This window comes from Zonotrichia leucophrys, chromosome 7 (genome assembly GCF_028769735.1).
Source record: "Zonotrichia leucophrys gambelii isolate GWCS_2022_RI chromosome 7, RI_Zleu_2.0, whole genome shotgun sequence".
In the NCBI taxonomy this organism is placed as follows: domain Eukaryota; kingdom Metazoa; phylum Chordata; class Aves; order Passeriformes; family Passerellidae; genus Zonotrichia; species Zonotrichia leucophrys.
Window position 1 is genome coordinate 28,610,377 of NC_088177.1, and position 21,191 is coordinate 28,631,567.

Consider the following 21,191-nt stretch of genomic DNA (forward strand, 5'->3'; position numbering starts at 1 on the left):
TTTGCAAATGGCAGAACAAACACAGAGCCAGAATCACTTTGTTTGAAAAACATTAAGCATCTATCTTTGATTGGGTCAGGACTTAGATCTTTGGTAGATTTCCATATGACCTATCATAAGATGCTTACTCGTTCTTAGTAATGTCAACTGTATCACTTGATAATTAGTGGACACAGCTAAATGCACTATAACTTTATGCTTTGTGGTATTAACACGTTTCAACAGACAATCTCTTTTTTTTTTCTTTTTAGATAATGTACATTTTCAGAACTCAGCACAAATTGCAAAAGCTCTGGTTAATGCACAGGTGGATTTCCAGGCAATGGTAAATATTAGACTATTTTTCATTTTGAAAAGTGGTTCATAACTTTATCAATAAGCTTATCTGACATTTGGCAGTGTTTTTAACTACCCTGTTCAACTGAACATGCTTCAAAATTTGGCAATTGCTAGTGCATTTGTTATCCTTCATAAACAACTTCTCAATTTCTTCCCCAAATGATTTTTCTGCTCTTTTTTTTTTCCTTGCCCTTTGCATGCTAGCAGGATTTTCTTCTTGTCAAGAATAACTTGGAGGCTTTTAAAATGAGCCAGGGAGAAGAATAAGAATTCAGCCTCCTTATGAGTGTTTTTGATACCAGGTAAAAGAGGAAGGTGAAAGAGCCGAGTTCTGGGGCCAAATTGTCACTAGTTGTGGGAGAGTCTATCTTGAATTGGACTTGTCTGCCACAGACAAGAAGTGAAACAAGCAAAAAGGGTGTAAGGTATCCAAATATATATCCAGAATCAGGAAAAAAATATTCTCTGAAAAACTTGCATGGGATAGCAGGCACAGGCAGAGAGAGAAACACATAGGAAAGAGGTTGCAGGATATAAAGGATAAATAAACAGGGGAAATGTAGATCTGATTTGTATGCTAACCTCTGCTTCCAAACCTTTTTCCTCAGGGCTAATAACCAAAGTGTTTTCCTGCTATCAAACATACTGATCTCCTGCCCGAGTCTGGTTTCACAGGGCCATGAAGTCCCCAAAAAGGGATAACAGGGGTTTATAGGCCCTTTTGTGTGTTACACATATTCTGCCTCCTTTGCTGATCTTTAGCAAATCTGGGTTATATCTTAAGTATCTGGAATACTGTATGCAGATGTAGTCATTCTGGTTCAGCTACAGTGGAATGGCAGATATTTCTGAGTTAGCATAATTCATATGTGTGTTTTATTTCCACATCATCACAAGGTTCATTTTGCATAGAACTCAAACAACATTTAGCCGAAATTTTGTTGCTTAGAGCTCAGTACTTATTCCTAAGCAAGAGCCTTACCCTTATTACCCAGGCCATGCAGCAGGCCAAGGGGATTTCATCCCTAACAGCATCTCAAGGCTCTTGGACCTGACTTGATACAACTGGCCTCTAAGTACTGAGGCAGTAATGCTTGCTCCTAAATAACAGAAGGCTTAGAAACTTTTTTTTTCAGCAAGAATAAGAAAATATTGGGAACTGATGAAAAAGAAAATTATCAGGTTCCTCATTTTTCTTGACCCATCCACTTTCTTATGTGTAGCAATAAAATACATTTTTTGTATTGTTTGACTCTTGCAGAATTGAAAACATGACATAAGGGGTTTATGTTTTGTTTTTGCTTTTTCTTTCAGTGGTATACTGATCAGAACCATGGAATTCCAGGCCTTTCCAGCAAACATCTCTACACACATATGACCCACTTCCTCAAGCAATGCTTTTCTTTGTCAGAATAAATAGGCTACCCAGAGCATGCTAAGGCATCTGAGACATCTTTGGGAGAATGAAAAGACAGCAGTGCCCAAGTTGTATGGTGTTCAGGTGAATTGATCACAGGAACTTTGAAATTTTAAACTTCATGTTTACATCCACTTTTGATGTTGTATATTAGCAAATGTTACGGTAACAAATGTTTTGACACATTTGATATCTTTTGACATAAAAAATAAAATCAGAATGTAAAGGGTCTTGTGCATCTATTGCAAACTTGCTTAAATTTACATTCTGCAGTCTAAGAGTGGTGGTTCATTGCAAATGCACACTGTCAGATTAATATGGTTGCATTTGTTAACTTGAACTGTAAAATGGGAAAGGACAAAGGAAGCAGTGCACATACCTAATTAGCATTCTAACAATAACCAGTTTCTCAAAATTTATTTCCATCCTTTTGTAAAGAATCCAAGAAGAGATAGGAACACACAATATTTAACCCTGAAGTTTGGGTACCTATTGACAGTATTGAATGTGTTCAAATTTTATTCAACTCTTATTTGAAACCTTGATTCTGCAAAACTCTGTGTTCAGGTTTAAACATGAAAGCAGGACACTCATAATAACTATCATATATCAGTGGGTTTTTCACCTGTATTCAAAGTATGTGAGCCATATTGAGCTGTTTTAATTTCTAATCATCACCTCAGCATTCAAACTGATCTCAGTGTCATTCATCTCAGACTGGAGGGGAGGGATCAAAGGATTGTGCAAGCTTTCTTTGCTTTGTTTCTAGTGCAACAATTTTAGGGAGTCTTTAAAAAATGGTGGAAGCTAAAAATGATTGGAATACTTGCATTATTTTCATTAGTAATTAAATCAGTCCTGTCACAATATAAGAATATTAACAAGATAATTGGCAAGAGATCTTTTGTAGATTAAACAATTGCTTGGTCATGTGTTTAATTAGTCCACTGCATAAGAACCATGGTCTTTCTGACACAATCTCTGCTATTAGCTGTTGCGAGTGCAAAATAACCTAAAATAGATTGTGTTGCCTTCCCACAAAGCAAGCTGCCTCATAACTCTCAGTCAGAGACCAGTTGCTGCTTCTTTGTGGAAAAGCAAGGGGTTTCATTTGACTTTCTTGACAAAAACATGGGGTTTGGCCAAAATAATTAAAATGTGGAAGTGATTTGCTATGTAACAGCTTCCTTCGTTTGTTAATGGCAATATCAAATCTGATTTTCCACACATGAGAACATTCCTTAGATACATCTTTATGCAAATGTAGTTGCCAAGCTGTTTGTAATGGTTAAATTATACTTTGATGGGAACTCTTCAGAAAATACTCAATTAGTTCAGGTTTTTTTGGAAACGCTGCCAATTACGTGATGTTAATGAGCTTTTTGTTGGTAATGTAATTAAAATTCAACTGCTATAATGGCTAAAGGAAAAAATTATAGCTGTAAGAAAGTTAAAATTAAGCAAATATAACATGAAGTGGGCCTAATTAGATGTTGATTATATGGTCCTATGTGCATTTGCTGCACACAACAGTAGTCTCAGAAATATGGTTATCTTACAAATAAGGAATACAATTCAGTTGAAATAATGAAATTTAACTCTCAATTTGTTATATTGATACAACACCATGGAAATAATTGTAATCTTGTGGTGAAAGAGAGAAAAATTAAGCTCTTATCTGAGATGCTAATAGGTTTAAGATACCTAAATATTTCAATGAGAACCTAAGTAATTCCCAAAAAAGCATGGTATCAGTCTCACATAAATATCAATATATTAAGGTCACTTTCAATTTCCTCACCTTTATTTTATTTATTCTATTGAAAATCCTCTAAGTTCTGGAAATCTGGGCAGATAGATTGGCCCTTTGTTGGTACTGTAAGTAATAAAATGATGCAATGTGTTGTTCACACCCTGCCCACAGGTCTGTTGTCTGAAGCTTTTGGAAGTATTTTAAATAAGGGGCATTTCAGGAAAATCAGTTGAATAAAATAACAGAAGGTACCTCTTTCTCAAGTGGTGTATTAGCTATTTCATTATTAATCTGCCCTGAGGTCTGTTTGTTTCCTCAGGCAATCATAGTACACATCTTCCAAACTGTTCACCATCTACTTTGGCTTGTAGGCAGCAGTTGTGGGGATAAAAAAAAAATTAAAAATAAGTGTAGTTGCTGCCAACATTTTTCCTTCATTGTTTTTCATGTTGTTAATTTCTTTGCCTTACACAGTGTTCTTGCCAAAGAATGGGAATATGTCTCCAGCAGAGTGTGACATTTACACTGAATTGCTGAAATAATATCTAACCTGAAAGCTTTATGATAGAGCAACCATGTGTTTTGATGACCTGGGAGAAAATGTCCTAGGATGTTCTGAGTGTCAAAAAACCCTTTTAAAAATACATCAGCATCAGATTGCTGGCTGGCTTGTGCTTATAACAGGTAATATCAGAGTCAGTCACTAGAAAGGGTGCAGAGTACTGCAAACCTGCCCTTGTACTCTAACAGAATCACAGAATGCTTGGGGTTGGAGGGGAACTTTGGAGGCCTACTTATCTCACTTCCCTGTTCACACAGGCCTACCTACATCCCGTAGCCCAGGACTTTGTCCAGATGGCTTTTGAATAACTAAAAGCCATCTGAAGGCTCTACAGTGTCCTTGGGCCACCACTGCCAGTGCTTGGTCACCCCATGGTAAAAAAGTGCTTCCTTTTCCTCAGACAGAACTCCCTATGTTTCAGTTTGTGCCTGGTGCTTCTCATTCTGTCCTTGGGCACCACTAAAGCAGTTTGGCTCAGTCTTCTTTGGAAGATGCCATCCCTTCAGATATTTGTATACGGTGATGAGATTCTCCCAAGCCTTCTCTTCTCTAGAAAGAGAACATGTTCCATTCTGCCTTGTCTACAAACACAATCCATGTTACAAGCATTACCCCAAGCATTCACTGGGCAGGTATTTGCCCCACTACACTTCAGTCAGAGAGAAGAGCCTTAAGAGGCTACAGGATAGGCTCTGTTGTAACACATCTTCAGTAGTTCAAGGTGAACGGGCTTGTCCTGAGGTATCAAGGTGAAACTAACAAAGTATGTGAATAAAAATATATATAACTATACTGCAAGCACGGAATGTGGTGTGTAAGAGCCAACACTAGGATGCAATTTGAATTAAGCTAGGTTCCTATGACAAGAATGAACATCCTCAAAGTTTTGCTTCCCGCTTTCAAATGTTTTAGAGGATCTGGTTTTCAAAAAATACTGAGCACTTTGTGTTCTTTTCTCATTTAGATGGTGCTCTCACACTTCAGATACTCAAACATACCACTTCAGACAATGAAACATGAGTTTTCAAATACCTGTCATATAAACAAGGTATCCAAGCCTCTGAAGGTAAAATATATTTTTTCTGAATTAGGTAGACAGGCCCTTGATAAATAGCCACAAATACAGTTGTTTACAAGTCAGTTTCCACTATGAATTCTTTCTAGCTTTTAAAAATTAAAACTAGAGCTGAAAAGGAAAAATTGCTTTATTCTAGAGGCTGAAGTAAACATAAATAGTAGAAAGTCACTGATTCCACTCCAAACCTGTTCTCATCATTTACCTTATTCATGCTATGTGAGCTGTGCACATGAAAGAACCTGCAATCCTTATACTTCAAACACAGACCTACATGATTTGTTTCACACAGGATTACTGCAGCTGTAAAGAAGAAAAGTCCTGAAGAGAAATTTAGCAGAAAACCAGTAGGTTCTTGAATATGGTTGCTGTTATACTCATTTTATTCAGATATCAAGTCCAATTCAGACTGCATTCAATACTTCCCAGTTTGCCAGGCAGTTCCAATTACAAGGCACAGCTGTTTAGAACATTTTATAGAGTCATTTGAAGGCTCTATATTTAATCTGAATAATTCATAGTATTTGCAAAGAGCATTTGGTATTACTTTCAATTATGAACATTGTCTTCTCAGAATGTAAAACAACTAGTACATATTGGGCCAGCTCTTCTGCTTGCGCAAATTGATGCAGCTCCATTGACTCGCAGTGGAGCGATTCCAACTTCCCTGAGCAGACAGTGTGGGCTGCAGCTCAGCCACAATGGCTGCGGCTGCTGAGGTACAAACCTCTCATCACCCTGGCAGAGAGCACGGAGCTGGGTGCTGTGGAAAGGCCTGGAGACCCCAAACTCACCCTCCATTTCAGAAAGGCATTTGTGCTCCCCAAATGGTGGCCGTGGAGTTGTGTACACACACAGGCACACACTGTGTGTGCTATGTACAAGCACAGGTTTATGGGTCAGCATGGTGGGTTTGTTATGTGTGCTTGTGTTTACACATATGTTCCTCCTCTATTGGTTCCCGTTATCAGGAGGGGATGCTCTTTGTGATTATCATGTAACAAAGATAGCAAAACGAAAGGGGCTGCAGAGCCCAGACCTCTGAACTCACAGCTGACAAGGTTAGGAGAGAATGCTTTCTGTATAATACAAGAAAGTAAAGGGTGTGGGCCTGTAGTCATACCCCAAGATACATACTCCTCCCTTTAGACATGTAATGGATAATAATACAATAGCAATAAATATGTAATGAAGGAATACACAGAAGAATTTGGGGAGGTCACTTTTTTGAAAGCATTTGATGAGGCTTTTTTTACTTTTTACTGTCAAAAGCCAGGAAGTTCCTAATTCATTAAAATGTTCACATCTTAACAATTTTAATCAGATGATGGTGCAGGAAACTTTGATAAATTCCAGATAAAGTGAACTCAACCACTCCAACTGAATCACGAGAAACATTAAAATTTCCCAAAGGCATGCCTTTTTCAGCTTCTGTCTCTTAGTCTGACTCAAAGTATTGTCTCATTTGAGAGCAATGATATAGAGGACAGTGGGGTTGCCTTTGATTTTGCCAAGAGGTACCATCTAACTGGTGTATTTTAAAATGTGAGAGGAACAAACCTGAGTGTATGTGCATGTCTCATACACTTGATATAATATTCTGCTTTTGTTTGGAAACTCTGCTGTGCTCCTGAAATATATACTATAGACTCACTTATGGCAACTGAGCTTGCCTGGTTCTTGATGGCAGTTCACTTCTTTCCTGTACATTTTATTTTCTGTGTACAACTTGAAAAACAAGTAACCAGTCACCTTCTAGATGCTAGATGACCTGCTAGATGATACAGCTCTGTGACAACCTGCCCAACCAGGTGCACTGAGGTGCTTTGTCTCTTTTTTATTTTTTTTTTCCTGAAATCATCCTACCGTAAACAAGGAACTTTATATGACACAAGAAAATAAACTGAGATAAAAAGAGAAATCTGTCTGTTTCCTGGCGGAGAGGATATTGTCTCGCATTCCGTACTGCCTCTTTCCAGAGTATCTGTAACTCAGCGTGCACAGCGATGACTGCAGCGATCCCTGCCAAGCGTGCGTGTGTCAGTCCCGGTACAGGAGCCCTGCAAGGGCCCTCTGGTCCCCATCTGCTGCCCCGCCCGGGTACTGCAGGGCGCACCGCTGGCCTCCGCGGGCCACCCACCCCCAGGACCAGAAATGGAAAAAATAAATCATGAATCTCACAGATTGATTCAACAGCATAGAAAAATTACACTTAGCAAAAATTAAACTTGATTATGTGGACTGTGCGGTGAGACTTAATGTTTCCCTGAACCCATACCACGGTACCACAGCCAGGTATTTAGGATAGAGCACTAGGAAGGATCCAGTAATTTTTGTTTGCCACTCTAATGTCGTTATTAAGTTTATACATTACCTCAGTTGTATCTTATGGGCGATGCCAATCTGGTCATTCAGCAGAAAATTACATCACTGAAGCACATTCTTTGCTGGCTTTGAGGAGCAGTGTTAAGGGAAATAAGGTTTGTTGTAATAAGTATGTGCCTTGTGCCACAAACCAGACACTGAGGCACTCTAGATTGGAACACAGGCTGTCATTAACATTCAGTGAGATGTCTGCTGTGATTCCAGAACCTTCCTCCTACCTGACTATCTCCCCTACCTGTTTCAGTCTCTCTGTTGTCACCACATGGATGACCATGGCTTTCTTTGGCAATACTGCTCCACCAGAGCTATGAAATTGTCTCCACTGAACACGAGTAATTGCATTGAACAGGCACTAGTACACATCTCAAATTTATTTTGTTTAATTTTTTTCCTTGTAGGGAATGGAAATGTGAGCAAATAAATCTATAGGCCACGGTGTGAAACTCAGTGTATAGTGAATGTTTGGCATATAGTTCTCAAGTGAGTATGAATTTTCTTACAGTAGCATTTACAAATTTAGAATTTTATATCCAGGGCTAATCAAAACATTTTTTTTTTTAATTTCACCTGTGCTAGGCATAGCATAGTGGGTAGCCATCTTCTGTGCAATATTTCACATCTCTTCATATTCATTATACTGGCACAAGATTACCTGAAGAATCATTCAAGGGCTTTGGAAAAGTTGTGCTTATTTTTAACAATGAATTAAATTTATAAACTCTGATTTAAAATTGGTAAGTGAAAACAATGCTATTGATGTCAATAGAATCAGGATTCTAACTATTAAATGTGGCAAATCAGAAATTGGAGAAATTGCTGCCTTGATCCCAGGCACCTTTTGCCCACTGTTTGTCATGTTAATGCCCTTCTGTTTGATATTTACTACTTTGGACATTGCTACCTCAGTCCTTCTGCAAATCCATGTTAGCATTGATGTCATAAAGTAAGCAGAATGAACGTGTGAAATTGCTTGTAAAATTATCAAATGAAATGAATAGCAAATATGATGACTTTTTTTTAAAGTTGAATAAGGAAACTGTCAGCAATGATGCACTCCTGTAATGCTTACTAGAGCTGAACAGTATATATATAAGTCTGTGCAAAAGAGGCAGCTAGGCAGAGCTCAGGATCCTCAAGGCTTGCCATAGTTGCAGAAGAGAGAGTGGCTCTTTCTGCAGCTGCCACATATCACCTCTGAGTAAAATAAGGTAAGATTTATATGAACTACCAGTTATTTGTTTGAGAAAGCCGTGTGCATTATCTGCATTGTGCTGCCCAAAGTTTGCAATAGAGGTGCAGATCTTTCAGCAAATTGGTGTTTTCTTCTGAGGTTATACTCACTGATATTTGGAGTTAATGACATCATAATTTAAATATTTTGATGTATTGATTACTGCAACAGAGAATGATCCGATAAATGGAAATCAACACTTTGCGTTGCAGAATTAATTGAAAGAAGGAAGATTAACCATGAGAACATGAAAGACAAGGATTGTAGTAAGAATTTAAATGAGATACACAATTATTGTTTTTTATATTTTTATCTTCTTTAGTACCTTCTGTAGAAATATTTAATTAATGTGGGGTATTTACGATAGATTATGTGAGTTTAAAATTATTCACTCCTTGTAGATACTGCCTAAATATGAATCAATGAGGATTAAGCTAGAAGCATGGAAACAAATTCAGTGGGTTTATGTAGACACTGATTTAAAACTGTCCAAGACAGATTGTCACTCTGTCACCCTACAGACTGTCACTCCACTGCCCCACTTTTAGATTAGTTTGTCTCAAGCAACCACTATTTCCCTATCACTGTAAGATCAGAGAAGGAAATTTTATATCACAGAAGTAAAATTAAAGCCATTCAATAGTTATTGGGATTATTGCATAAAATTTAATCTAATCTTCCATCCTACTGTGGAATTCCTAAGACTAGAACTGTTGGATTTTACAGAACTTTCTACAAGGCATTATAATGTGGTGGGTAAATTAGATGTAAAACACACCTACCTAAAAAAGTAATTTATTTATTTCTAGAAATTATTGCTATTTGCAGACAGTTTCATTTCAATAGAAATCTATTTTGTTCATTCATCCATGTTCATATGAAAATATTTCCTTTTTCTACTGCCTTTTTAATGTAACTTCATAATTTTTTATGAAGTTACATAATTTTTTAACTGGAAAGAGATACAAGTGTAACTTTTGAAAGTTTTTTTGAAAACTCAGTGAAATTAAGCCAGTTAAAATTGTACATAGATCCAAAAAATCTTCTACACTTGTAGCAGAATATATTAGAAAACTAGAAAAATCAGGTTGGTCAGGGCAATAATATTCAAATAAATATCTGATCAAGATTTGAGAGGTATATTTGTTACTTATTTCTGGTGGTTCAAACTGAGACGTCTTAATTTTTTCATTTTTAATCAGAAAGATATGAAAATATTTTCATTAGTCTAATATGCATAGGAATAAAAATTTTCTGTGTGACATTAGCTTTAGTTTTCCTGTGCCTTGACAATAGGTTTCCATGGCTTTCAGCAGTATCTACTGGTGACCTAAATAGCTTACAGCAAATAAAACCTTTTTTCTGATTGAGAAATTAATTGATTAGCCAGCATAAACTAAGAAAATACCATTTTTCTGATTATCACTTTTTCTCTATAACACATGTCTATATTATCAAGAATAAAATTACAACTTCTTCTTTTGAAACTGTATCCTGTTTAACTTGTCAAGAACTTCTGTCGCTGGTTTAACTTACCAATAGCAAATACTAAATTTTGAAAAACAAAACTGATGCTCTTTTTTTAAAGAACATATTTGACAGAAGGTTAATAGTTTTTGGAAAAGCTTATTTTATTAATAAGGATTCTCAAAAATTTTATAAATTTCAAAACCTGCATTTATACATATTTCTTTTTTAATAATCTCACCATTTTGATTCTGAAAATTTTACAAAGCAGTTGACAAAGGATTTAACTTTTATCTTAATACTTAAGGAATAAAGTAGCCAATGGCACTGTTCACATCTGAAAGTTCTATAGGCCTGAGACATTAGAGTTAGAGCCAAGATAAACTGAAATTATCTCTTTACTGACTACAGTGACTTTGAATTATCTTTTAATAACTTTTATATAAAAGAAAAGCTTTTGGTGTTCGATATTTCATTCCACCTCAGTGACTTGGGTTTATGGCTAATCTGGATCACAGTTTAATAAAGCTACAGACAGCTGTACACTAAGACTATCAAGCAGGGCAAATTCACTTATGTATGCTGTAATAGCCAGACTTTGGTGTCCAAGTCCAGGTTAACTCATTTACAGCTGTATCAGCTACCAGAGGGGTCAGTCAAACCATTTTGAAACAACCACAACAGAGTCATTTCCCAAAGAACAGGCAGAGCTTTTGTTCCATTGCTAGAAGACTATGAAATGTGGAATTATGCATTCCTTGAGATAAACATTGGATGTCAGTGTTGCACCACCAAATTACAGCTCCAAATGAAAGTGAAAACAGATTTCAGCACTAGAGGTAGGGTTTTAATAAGGCTGACTACATGACCACTGTGGTATCTGTTGGTACTATAACAGGGTATGTTCAAGTGAAGGGGTCAACTCTTATTTACCAGGACATTGCACAAGGCAGAATAACCAGACATTGATGAAAAAATGAGTAACACTGGCAGTGGCTTCTGGTGGAGGGAGAAAAACTGACTCCATTGCCTAATAGTAAAATACTTCAGAAAACATTATACTTACACATTTATTTTCCTGAGCTTGATCAATATTTTATTAAGATTTTGATTGCCTCAAGTATTTGGGTGCAGATACTGAGGTATTATAGTAAAATATTCATATTATTCAGTAAGATTCTCTTAAAAATCAGGCCTCACAAAGTACCAGTCCAATAGATTCTTCCTAACCATTGGTAAAATGCCTGCCAATAGTCAAGCTTTGCATCTCCAACTATAAGTTATTTTAAAACAGATGGAAGAAACAGGTTTCAAAAAAAATCTGCTATGAAGGAGCAGACTACAGGGGCAGAGTAGAGGTCCTACAGCAGTAGGATTTTTGATGCAGGAGATCACCTTTTCAGAGGTGTTCATATAGCCCCCTCGTTTGCATTGCTCAGTGCAGAGCCAAGTCTCAATCTCAAAATGGAATAATCTGCACCTTCACTACACATCATTCCCTCATCATTTTCTAAAACTTCCTCAAGCCCATAGTATATTTAAATTCAGCCTCTTGTGACAAGGCATTAAAATAGAGAAGGTATATATTTTCACTCAGACTGCCTTATTTTATAAATCAGTAAGCAGTAAGTAAATCAGCTTCAGTAAGAAATTCCTGCAGTGGAGCCACAGGAATAGGGTACAAATTACATTTGTTGGGGAGGGTGTTTTGGGACTGGGACTTACTTTGCTACCACTTTGCGTCAAGGCACTCATGTGTACTATCTCCCTTTGTTTTCCACACTGTATAATAAACCTCCATAGGTTTATTATATGCCATGGATGGCAGAAGGGCTTGTTCAAATACACAAGTATTAGCCCAATACATGACGAAATTATTTCCAATGACATTTTGCTGATGCGAACTCATTGCAACTTCCGTGAGAAAGTATGGGGAGCTGCTAATGTGACAGTATTCTTGACAAAGATTTGCTTTGTTTTTTCTCTAGTGAATGACCTGGGAAAAGGAATCACAGCCACATCACTACCCCAGTTTTGCAATAGAACAGTATCACAAATCTAATGCTTGCCAGCAGCAGAACCCAGAGAAAAGAACAGACCTTTATCCTCACATTGCATAAGACAGCAAGGATGCAGCTGCTCTCAGCTCTCCTTGCATTCTAGAATACAGACTAGAGCTGAAAGACTGGAACAGAAACTACCTCTTCTGAATGCCTACCCAAGGCCCTGAAATGTCATCCCCTGGACATTAAACCCATCCTAGAAGGCTCCTTATATTTAACCTTCACGTTTAAATCAGCACTAAGAATGTCTCTTTTTGGTATAATTGATTCAGACATATGTAAACATTATAACATTTTTCTTTGTTGCTTTATTTCTGTTTCGACAGGCAATGAAAATGAAAAGCATTTATTTTGTTGCTGGTCTCCTTTTAATGATAGTTCAAGGCAGCTGGCAAAATCCTCTTCAAGATACAGAGGAGAAATCAAGGTAAATTCTTTAGACCAAACTTTAAGAAATACTTGGCGTGAACTTTGTTTTCTTACACTTTGAAGCCAAACATACTATAATTTAAACATATATAATTTAAAGACCCCTTCATGCATACTTGATCTACCATTGAAATTGACAGGGTTTTTAATATTGCAAAGCTTAGCACAGAAATTTGGGGTATTAAAACAATGGCTACCTTATTTATCCAAGAAGACTGTGTAACTGGGCAGTGTCCAATCTGCTGTACAGATTCCTTTTGACAGACAGCTACTGAGCAATATGCCACTTGCTTTCACTTTGTGGGAGTAAAAAATAGTATTGTTGAAAGAAAAATCAATGCACCTGTAGACTGTACTGCAACCAGTGCAGATTTACAAGGTCTGAACTTTTCACAGATCATTCAAAGCTTCCCATTCTGAGCCAATAGAGGAATCCAGACCGCTGAATGAAGTGAAACGTCACTCACAAGGCACATTCACCAGTGATTACACCAAGTACCTGGACACCAGACGAGCTCAGGACTTTGTGCAATGGTTAATGAGCACTAAAAGAAATGGGTAAGCATTTTGGTCACATTGATACAGATCTCCACAAGAAAAAACAGCCAAGAGTCTAGCCAATTCAGTTTCTTGGTATCAGCTTCCCATCCCAGACCATGGATAAACCTCAAATAAGTAAATTTATGTATGCAATCATAGAATCATTTTGTTTGGAAAGGACCTCTAAGATCTAGTCCAGCCATTAACAGAATATTAATATATTATTAGAAATGAGAAACATGTAAAATCAATCAAAAGGATTTGGCTAAATCCAAATGTACTGTCTTATATGCCACCTAAAAAGACTGTCTAGCCCCTTTGAGGCAGATTTTCTCAGTGAATCAATTAAGTTCAATATGAATAAGATATTTAAATATAATGCACAATTCTGGGCCATTAGGCCTCATCAAAACTTTCCTATCTATGGATACTCTAATCCTGAAGTTTCATTTGTGAAAAGGCAGCTGATGTGTAAGTTTTTTTGACCACTGGATAATTTACCAGTATCATCAATATAAATTGGCATGTTTTTTTCAAATATACTTTGGTTAAACTCAAGCTAGCAAGCTGAGAGCAAGAATCATGTCCAAGTGTGTCAGTCTCGTGTTCTAGAGAAAATCTGCCCAAAAAGAATCCAGAAATATCCAGAAGAATCTATTACATTAATGCTTTTAAATCTCTGTGGAAGTCTTTATAGTATAAAGTAACAATTTCTACACATTGTACTAATTTAAATTCATATGTCTGAAATATAATGAATATAATATTCATCTATGAGTCATGGGGATTCACTATAATATTCAAATAATAACCAATAAAGCTTATGCAGACTCTGCAGTGTACTGGTACTAATGATCTAATGATTGTGCAATTTCACTACAGCCAACAAGCTCAGGAGGACACAGAAAATAACAAAGTCCCTGACCAGCTCTCAAGGTATTCTATTTGTCACAACTTGTTATTCTAAACCAGTTTGAGTTCATTTCCAGTTAAACAAGAACCAAAGAATAAAAACAACCAAAGAAATATCAATCAGATACATTATTTCACACCTGTTTTTAACAAGGAAATAAGATATATCTCTGTTATTTATTCCTATACCTGTGTTCTATAGCTATAGATGCAAGGAATGCAACAGGATGAAAATAAGTTTTAGCTTGATTATGATGTAAGCTTGATTACATTTTCAAGTAATCAAGGAGAGTAGAGAATAACATAAAAAGAGAAACTTGGTATGGAGAAAGGCTGAAGAAAAAAAATAACCAACACATTATGTTGAGGAACAAAAAACCAGTGAGAAGATTAGTGAGAGGAAGGTGGCCAGGAAAATTTGCTGAGAGCTGATTAAACATGATGTAATTTTCAGCCCTCTGCACTCAGTCCCATGTTTCATAAACCACTTATTACAGAAAGGACAAGACCTGCTGAAGGCCAGAATTCTGTTTCTTGACTGTGTTTTTGAGAAAAGGTTAGAGAAATTGGAAATCTTAAATAAATGAGATACTGAGTGTTTTCGCAAAACAGATTGAAATACCTATATGAATTTTTCTCTCATCAGAAAATCCAAAAAGGATAGCCCAGATCACAAAGACCCTTACATTCACACTGTCAATATTAATAACAAATTTGTAATAATGTTTCCGCTTCATTGTAACAGCATATCTCAAAAAAAATTAGCATTTCATTAAAAATGTTCCAAACAACTCTAGTTAGCATGCTGATGAAAAGTGCAGATGGTACTAAATTAGGAGGAATGGTGACATCCCAAGAAGAAAAAATAATAGAAAGAGCTAGATTTGGGCAGAAATTAGCAAATTTTGAAACAGAAATGCTAGGGAATTTATTCATGGAAAATATTCCATAGTATGTCTACTTCTTAGTGCAGTTTGCCTTCTCAGGAGCCACTGCAACATAATTTTGTGTTATATCAGAGAAATAACCACAATGAGGTGTAGGGAGGGAGAATGCCTTTAATAAGATGCAGTTGATCAGTCTTGAAAGTTTTCCAAGATTATGACTTGGCCAGAGAGATGATTTAAAAGGTGTTTATACAACAACTCAAAATGTAAACTTGAAAGGAATTAAGTCTGAATAGTTTGGCTCAGAAATAAAGAAGGTGAAGTAGGGGAAGCATTTAACAAAGGGCAACAAAAAGCATGTCTGTATAATACAATACAGTTTCTAGCTCATACTTAATTAGTAAGACCATTCCAATACAGCTGTAATTGCTTTCCACACCTGAAGTGAGTTGTTCAGAACTAGTTCAGGAATCTCTGCACAAAACTGTATTGCATAGTACAGGCATACTTTCAGAACTGAAACCTAGCAATAAAAAAATATGTCAAGATCAATTTGAGGCACAAAAAGAACCCCTGTCTCCTATAGAAACATTAGTCTGGCACAGGGGAAATTGAAATCAATAAAGATTGTTTAGAAGTTCAATTCTTACAGTCTGCTCCTGTGGTACTGCTCTCCTTCCAGCAATGCCATCTCCAAGCGCCACGCTGAGTATGAGAGACATGCTGAGGGCACCTACACCAGTGACATCACCTCTTATTTGGAAGGTCAAGCTGCCAAAGAGTTCATTGCTTGGTTAGTGAATGGACGAGGAAGAAGAGAGTAAGAATCCATCTGTTCCTCTTATTAAATTTTGCCTAGTATTTGGGGTTGGAAATCATGTCTGATGAAACTTTGATGCGCTTTTGATCATTCTCGCTGTACTTACGTCTTTCATTTGTATTAGAAGATATTCTGTTGGTGATTGACTACCACTTTACATTATTAAGTTCAAATACAGATTAAAATCTGTTCAGTATGCTGTTACACTCTAAAAGGTCAAGTTTTATTTAAGGTCAACACATCTAAAACTAAACCAGACTTTCTTCCTCTAACTATGATCTTCCCCTTCACATAACATTGCTTACAGTCTCCTTAACTGTCACTGAGATTATTCAAGTCACTATCATCTTAAATTGCCTTCTTTTCCTTGTACAGTCCATCTTTTCCTCTGCAATATTTCCAAGATTAAATCTTTACCAATGTCTTCAGGTGTACTCTGTGTGCTGATGATCATTCCCAGCAGTAGCTAAAAACTTCTTTTCCTCTTCCCATGCTTCTCAGAGTCTCCCCAAGCTGCTGCTGCCATAACTATCATTTGCTATAGCTTGTCTTCCTTTCTAAGATGCCTCTGATTCTTTTGCCACGGTTTGCAGTACCCTGAACACAAAGCTCCACCAATGGTTTTGCCTACCTATGATTTCTTTAATTTCTACCTTGTTCTCCACATACTCATTGCAGATTTCTCTGTCCTATCCACTTCATGTACCCCCTCATGACTTTACATCTTCTGTCATGGTGGTCTTACACTTAGAGTGGCATTGCCTTCAGCCTCCTGCAGGCATCCTCTGCTCATCTATTTCCAACTCTGCATGGTGAGGAGCTACACCATGCAGCTGCCACTGCCCACCTTTCAACTGTTCTGTACTTATTTGTGCCTTTAGACTGTAAGCTCTTTGGGGCAGGGATTTCAGTCCATCCTCTGATTAAATATTCTACCAGCTGTAAAGTATGCAAGTCTCTCACTTTACATAAAAATAATAATAATAAATAATAATAAAATACAATCTGTAAGACAAGATTGTGTGTTGTAGTTAAGGAAGACTAAATAGGAAAAAGTAAATTTTGTGAATATTGACAATTTCCTGAAAAAAACAGAGTTAAATAAATTAGGTCAGCTACACAGAGAAGGGAAAAGCTGGTTCCCCTTCCTAGTTATGTTCAGACATCCACTTGTTTTTCTGTCATGTTTTCTTTTCATGAGCAGAAATAGAGTATTTCTGTATCCATTTGAGAGAAATACAACCTCACTGAACTTAGAAACCAACATTTAGTACTATTTGTGGTTGAACTTGTATATAGCCTTCCTTGAAATGAACCAGTCTGCCTGTCATTGGATCCAGGACCCAGGCTGCTTCAGCATCAGCCCACCTTAATGAAATCCATCAAAATCTTCCTATATTTGATGGGATGAAACAAGAGGAAAGTTTTCTAAATCAAGCTCTGGTTTTGACAAACTGGTTTTCCAGCAGTGAAAAAAAGAATGGAAAAAGAATCAGGATCCGATTCCAAGTATAAAATGCAACATTCTATGATTTTACATCAAACAAGCACATAGGTTTTATACAGGTGCTTTAAGTGACCTATTTCAACAACTCTTCTGCAACAAAAAAAAAAAACCCAAAAAAAGTTGCCCTTAATAATTCTTATTAAGAATAAGCATTCTTAGGGAATATAATTTCAAGTAAATAAATAGGCCTTATGTCCAAATAAAACAGAAAAAAGAATGAAAATTTGACTGTAATGTTTTAATAGTGGTATTTCTTAAATAGTAATTCTTAGTAAATGACTGGTGCCTAATATACATGGCATAGACACTGCTGACTAAGAAATATTTTTTGCATGTATGGCTTTTTGAAAACTGCTGGAGAGGAGTTTAGGCTCACTGGAAGGAATGGCTGTGTGTTTTGAAAATAATGCCTCAAAAGATGTTCTGGCACACGTCGTGCTGTACAGAGCCATAACATCAGGCTCAACCCTCAACTCCTTCAAATCACAGGGAATGTGCAGTGTATTAGAACCCTGCAACAAGGCCCTTTTAAATGGTTTGTCTGTTTTGATCTGCACAGTGTTGATAATTTCTTACCTTTGAAGTTTCCCAGAAAAAGCTCTTGTGGCTGAAGAAATGGGTCGGAGACATGCAGATGGCACTTTCACCAGTGATATCAACAAAGTCCTTGATGACATGGCTGCCAAAGAGTTCCTAAAATGGCTCATTAATACAAAAGTTACCCAAAGGTGACTAAATTTTATACTATTCTTAATATACTGATATTTTATATGCATTTGTCACACCTGGGGAAAATACTACTAATGTTTCTGTTAGCTGTTGTTATATCTGTAGTATGTTGCAAACTTTGTTACAGACAGATGAAGAAGGATAAGACACTAAATGGAACTCATTCCAAATATTATTTGAATTTTTATCCAAATTTATTTCCAAATTTATATCCAATATTTATTTCCAAATATTATTTGAATGGTGAACCTCTCTAATATTTTCCTATTTAACTTGAAAGTAGTGCTGCCACTGAATGTTACCAGAAGGAAGGTCATATTAACTTACTGAAAAATAAAACTTTGCTTTGCATGGACATTATAAAATCAGAAACATTTATTGGCAAAATTACACCAAATTGGTTATTCTTTAAAGACTGTGATATAAAACACTGCTTTAATCTGTGGCTTGTCATTAGGGAAGAGTGCTGTAATCTGAGCTCCTGGCAGGTGACTCTTTGGGAGCCCTGCTTTAGTTTGCCTGGGTGTAAGCAAACTAACATTTTCTAACTGAGCGCTGTGATCAGGTTAATATTTGGGAATTATTTGTTAAAATTGACTAAGCATTTTAAGAAGTAATTAAATGCCAACACAAGACACATGTGAGTGGCCAGATTTTTTTAACATTTTAGATATCCCAATTGCATTATTAAAGCATCCAAAAAGATAGTTGATTTTGGGAAGCTGAAACAAAATTAACAAAAAATTTAGAAGGTGTAGTTAAAATACAGTTTTTATTAATATGTTACTATTTTTATGTTTGTAGTTCAGCATTGAAACAAACAATTTAGGAAAAGAATCTATTAGAAACTACTAAAATGCTTTTCCTTTAGGAATAATTGTTTTCAATCTGTTATTAGAGAGAGGCATTGAGAGGTCTGTGAAACTAACATCTGCTCACTCCTAAACAGAAAAAAAATGTTCCACACATATTTCAGAAATCTTGGGAGACTTAGAATTTGTCCTAATTGCTGCTGCTTTTTTTCTTTGTTTTTTCCCCCAGAGACCTTTTGGAAGAATACCAGTAAAAATGAAGAATAAAATGGGATAAATGAAGATCTTCATTTCATCAACTGCCAGTTGTTAAGAGATTCTGAAATCTGTATTCTGTCATTTACATTTGTTGTAACAAAGCTATGTCACTTTGCATGCCAGGAAATAATTGTATTATAGTTTAGTGTTGCCAAAGGTTTATATATGGAAAACCTGTTGTCTAAGGGATGGTTTTCTTAACAGCTTTAAGAATGTGAAAGTTCTATAACTTCATGTTTTGCATTTATTAGGACTAAAGTAACTCCATTTATATTTAAGGATAAAATTATTTTTCTAAAAAATTTACTTCTACACACAAATTATTCAATTACCAATTATATGTGTTATTCATAAGGGGCTGGCAGTTACAAATGCCTGAGAAGTAAATATCCCTCTTAAAACCTTTGTTATAAAAAGGCTAAGCTTTAAGGGTATTAAATGATAGCCTTAAATAAATTTTTTTCAAGCTTCTTTTCTGTTGACTTCTCATTGTGTATATGACATGTTCCTCTTTGCACTCCATTTCATTTTATTCTAATATTTTAGTGTCTCTGAGATCTTAGAAGTGGTTTGTTTGGAATGACAAACTCAGCATTGTTTGGTCACATTTTCTCTGCAATAATTCCCAGAAAAGAGCTGTGTGAACTCTGAACTATCTTTAGGTGAAAAATAAATCATGTAAGATGAAGCTAGAGGAGGAAACATGACTGAAGAGACAATTATTCTTCATTATCACAAATTCTGGCTCAGAACAGGAGGACAGCTTTGGAAAACGTTAAGTGCAATATATTCCAAAAGTGTAGAAACTGCCCCCAGAACTCCTTCAAATTTTGTAAGATTGCCAATCCAAGCCAAGGCCCTCTAATCTGTGTTATATTCCTTCCTTCCTTCCTTCCTTCCTTCCTTCCTTCCTTCCTTCCTTCCTTCCTTCCTTCCTTCCTTCCTTCCTTTCCTTCCTTCCTTCTTTCCCTTCCTTCCTTCCTTCCTTCCTTCCTTCCTTCCTTCCTTCCTTCCTTCCTTCCTTCCTTCCTTCCTTCTCCTTCCTTCCTTCCTTCCTTCCTTCCTTCCTTCCTTCCTTCCTTTCCTTCCTTCCTTCCTTCCTTCCTTCCTTCTTCCTTCCTTCCTTCCTTCCTTCCTTCCTTCCTTCCTTCCTTCCTTCCTTCCTTCCTTCCTTCCTTCCTTCCTTCCTTCCTTCCTTCCTTCCTTCCTTCCTTCCTTCCTTCCTTTCCTTCCTTCCTTCCTTCCTTCCTTCCTTCCTTCCTTCCTTCCTTCCTTCCTTCCTTCCTTCCTTCCTTCCTTCCTTCCTTCCTTCCTTCCTTCCTTCCTTCCTTCCTTCCTTCCTTCCTTCCTTCCTTCCTTCCTTCCTTCCTTCCTTCCTTCCTTCCTTCCTTCCTTCCTTCCTTCCTTCCTTCCTTCCTTCCTTCCTTCCTTCCTTCCTTCCTTCCTTCCTTCCTTCCTTCCTTCCTTCCTTCTTCCTTCCTTCCTTCCTTCCTTCCTTCCTTCCTTCCTTCCTTCCTTCCTTCCTTCCTTCCTTCCTTCCTTCCTTCCTTCCTTCCTTCCTTCCTTCCTTCCTTCCTTCCTTCCTTCCTTCCTTCCTTCCTTCCTTCCTTCCTTCCTTCCTTCCTATATTTTCCTTCAGCTTCTTCCTGTTACTTCCTTCTTGTTCACTTCCTTCCTTTTCCTTTCCTTTATTCATTTTTATTCTCTGTCTTAATGTTTATTGATACAACTTCCTTGTTTGTCATGTTTTCTCTTCATATTCCAGAAAAGCTTAACTTCTTCTTAGTGAAAATAATCATTAATTAGGAAACAGACTAAGAGACAATTATTCTTCATTATCCAATTCGCTCAAACAGAGGACCTTTGAATTGTGCAATATATTCCATGTAGAAACTCCCCAGACTCCTTCAAATTTGTAGATTGCCAATCCAGCCAGGCCTCTATCTTGTTAATTCCTTCCTTCCTTCCTTCCTCCCTTCCTGAGCTGCTGTCTCCTCCTTCCAAT

The 21,191-nt window shown here is 36.7% G+C and overlaps 2 protein-coding genes across 3 annotated transcripts in view; both read left to right on the plus strand.

Annotated features, from left to right (window-relative positions):
• FAP (fibroblast activation protein alpha) overlaps nt 1–3,886 on the plus strand; it is a 39,160-nt gene extending 35,274 nt beyond the window's left edge. For both annotated transcript variants that reach the window (XM_064718551.1, XM_064718550.1), the window contains exons 25-26: nt 252–325; nt 1,654–3,886. In XM_064718551.1, coding sequence (XP_064574621.1) covers nt 252–325; nt 1,654–1,755 — 176 coding nt within the window. In that variant the 3' untranslated portion in view covers nt 1,756–3,886. The remainder of the gene's footprint in view (nt 1–251; nt 326–1,653) is intronic.
• Nucleotides 3,887–9,009: 5,123 nt separating this feature from the next.
• Nucleotides 9,010–19,182, plus strand: GCG (glucagon). Its single transcript, XM_064718557.1, has 7 exons — nt 9,010–9,044; nt 12,621–12,719; nt 13,118–13,279; nt 14,144–14,197; nt 15,743–15,880; nt 17,972–18,115; nt 19,158–19,182. The coding sequence occupies exons 1-7, from the start codon at nt 9,010–9,012 to the stop codon at nt 19,180–19,182; spliced, it is 657 nt and encodes a 218-aa protein (XP_064574627.1).
• The last annotated feature ends 2,009 nt before the right edge of the window (nt 19,183–21,191 follow it).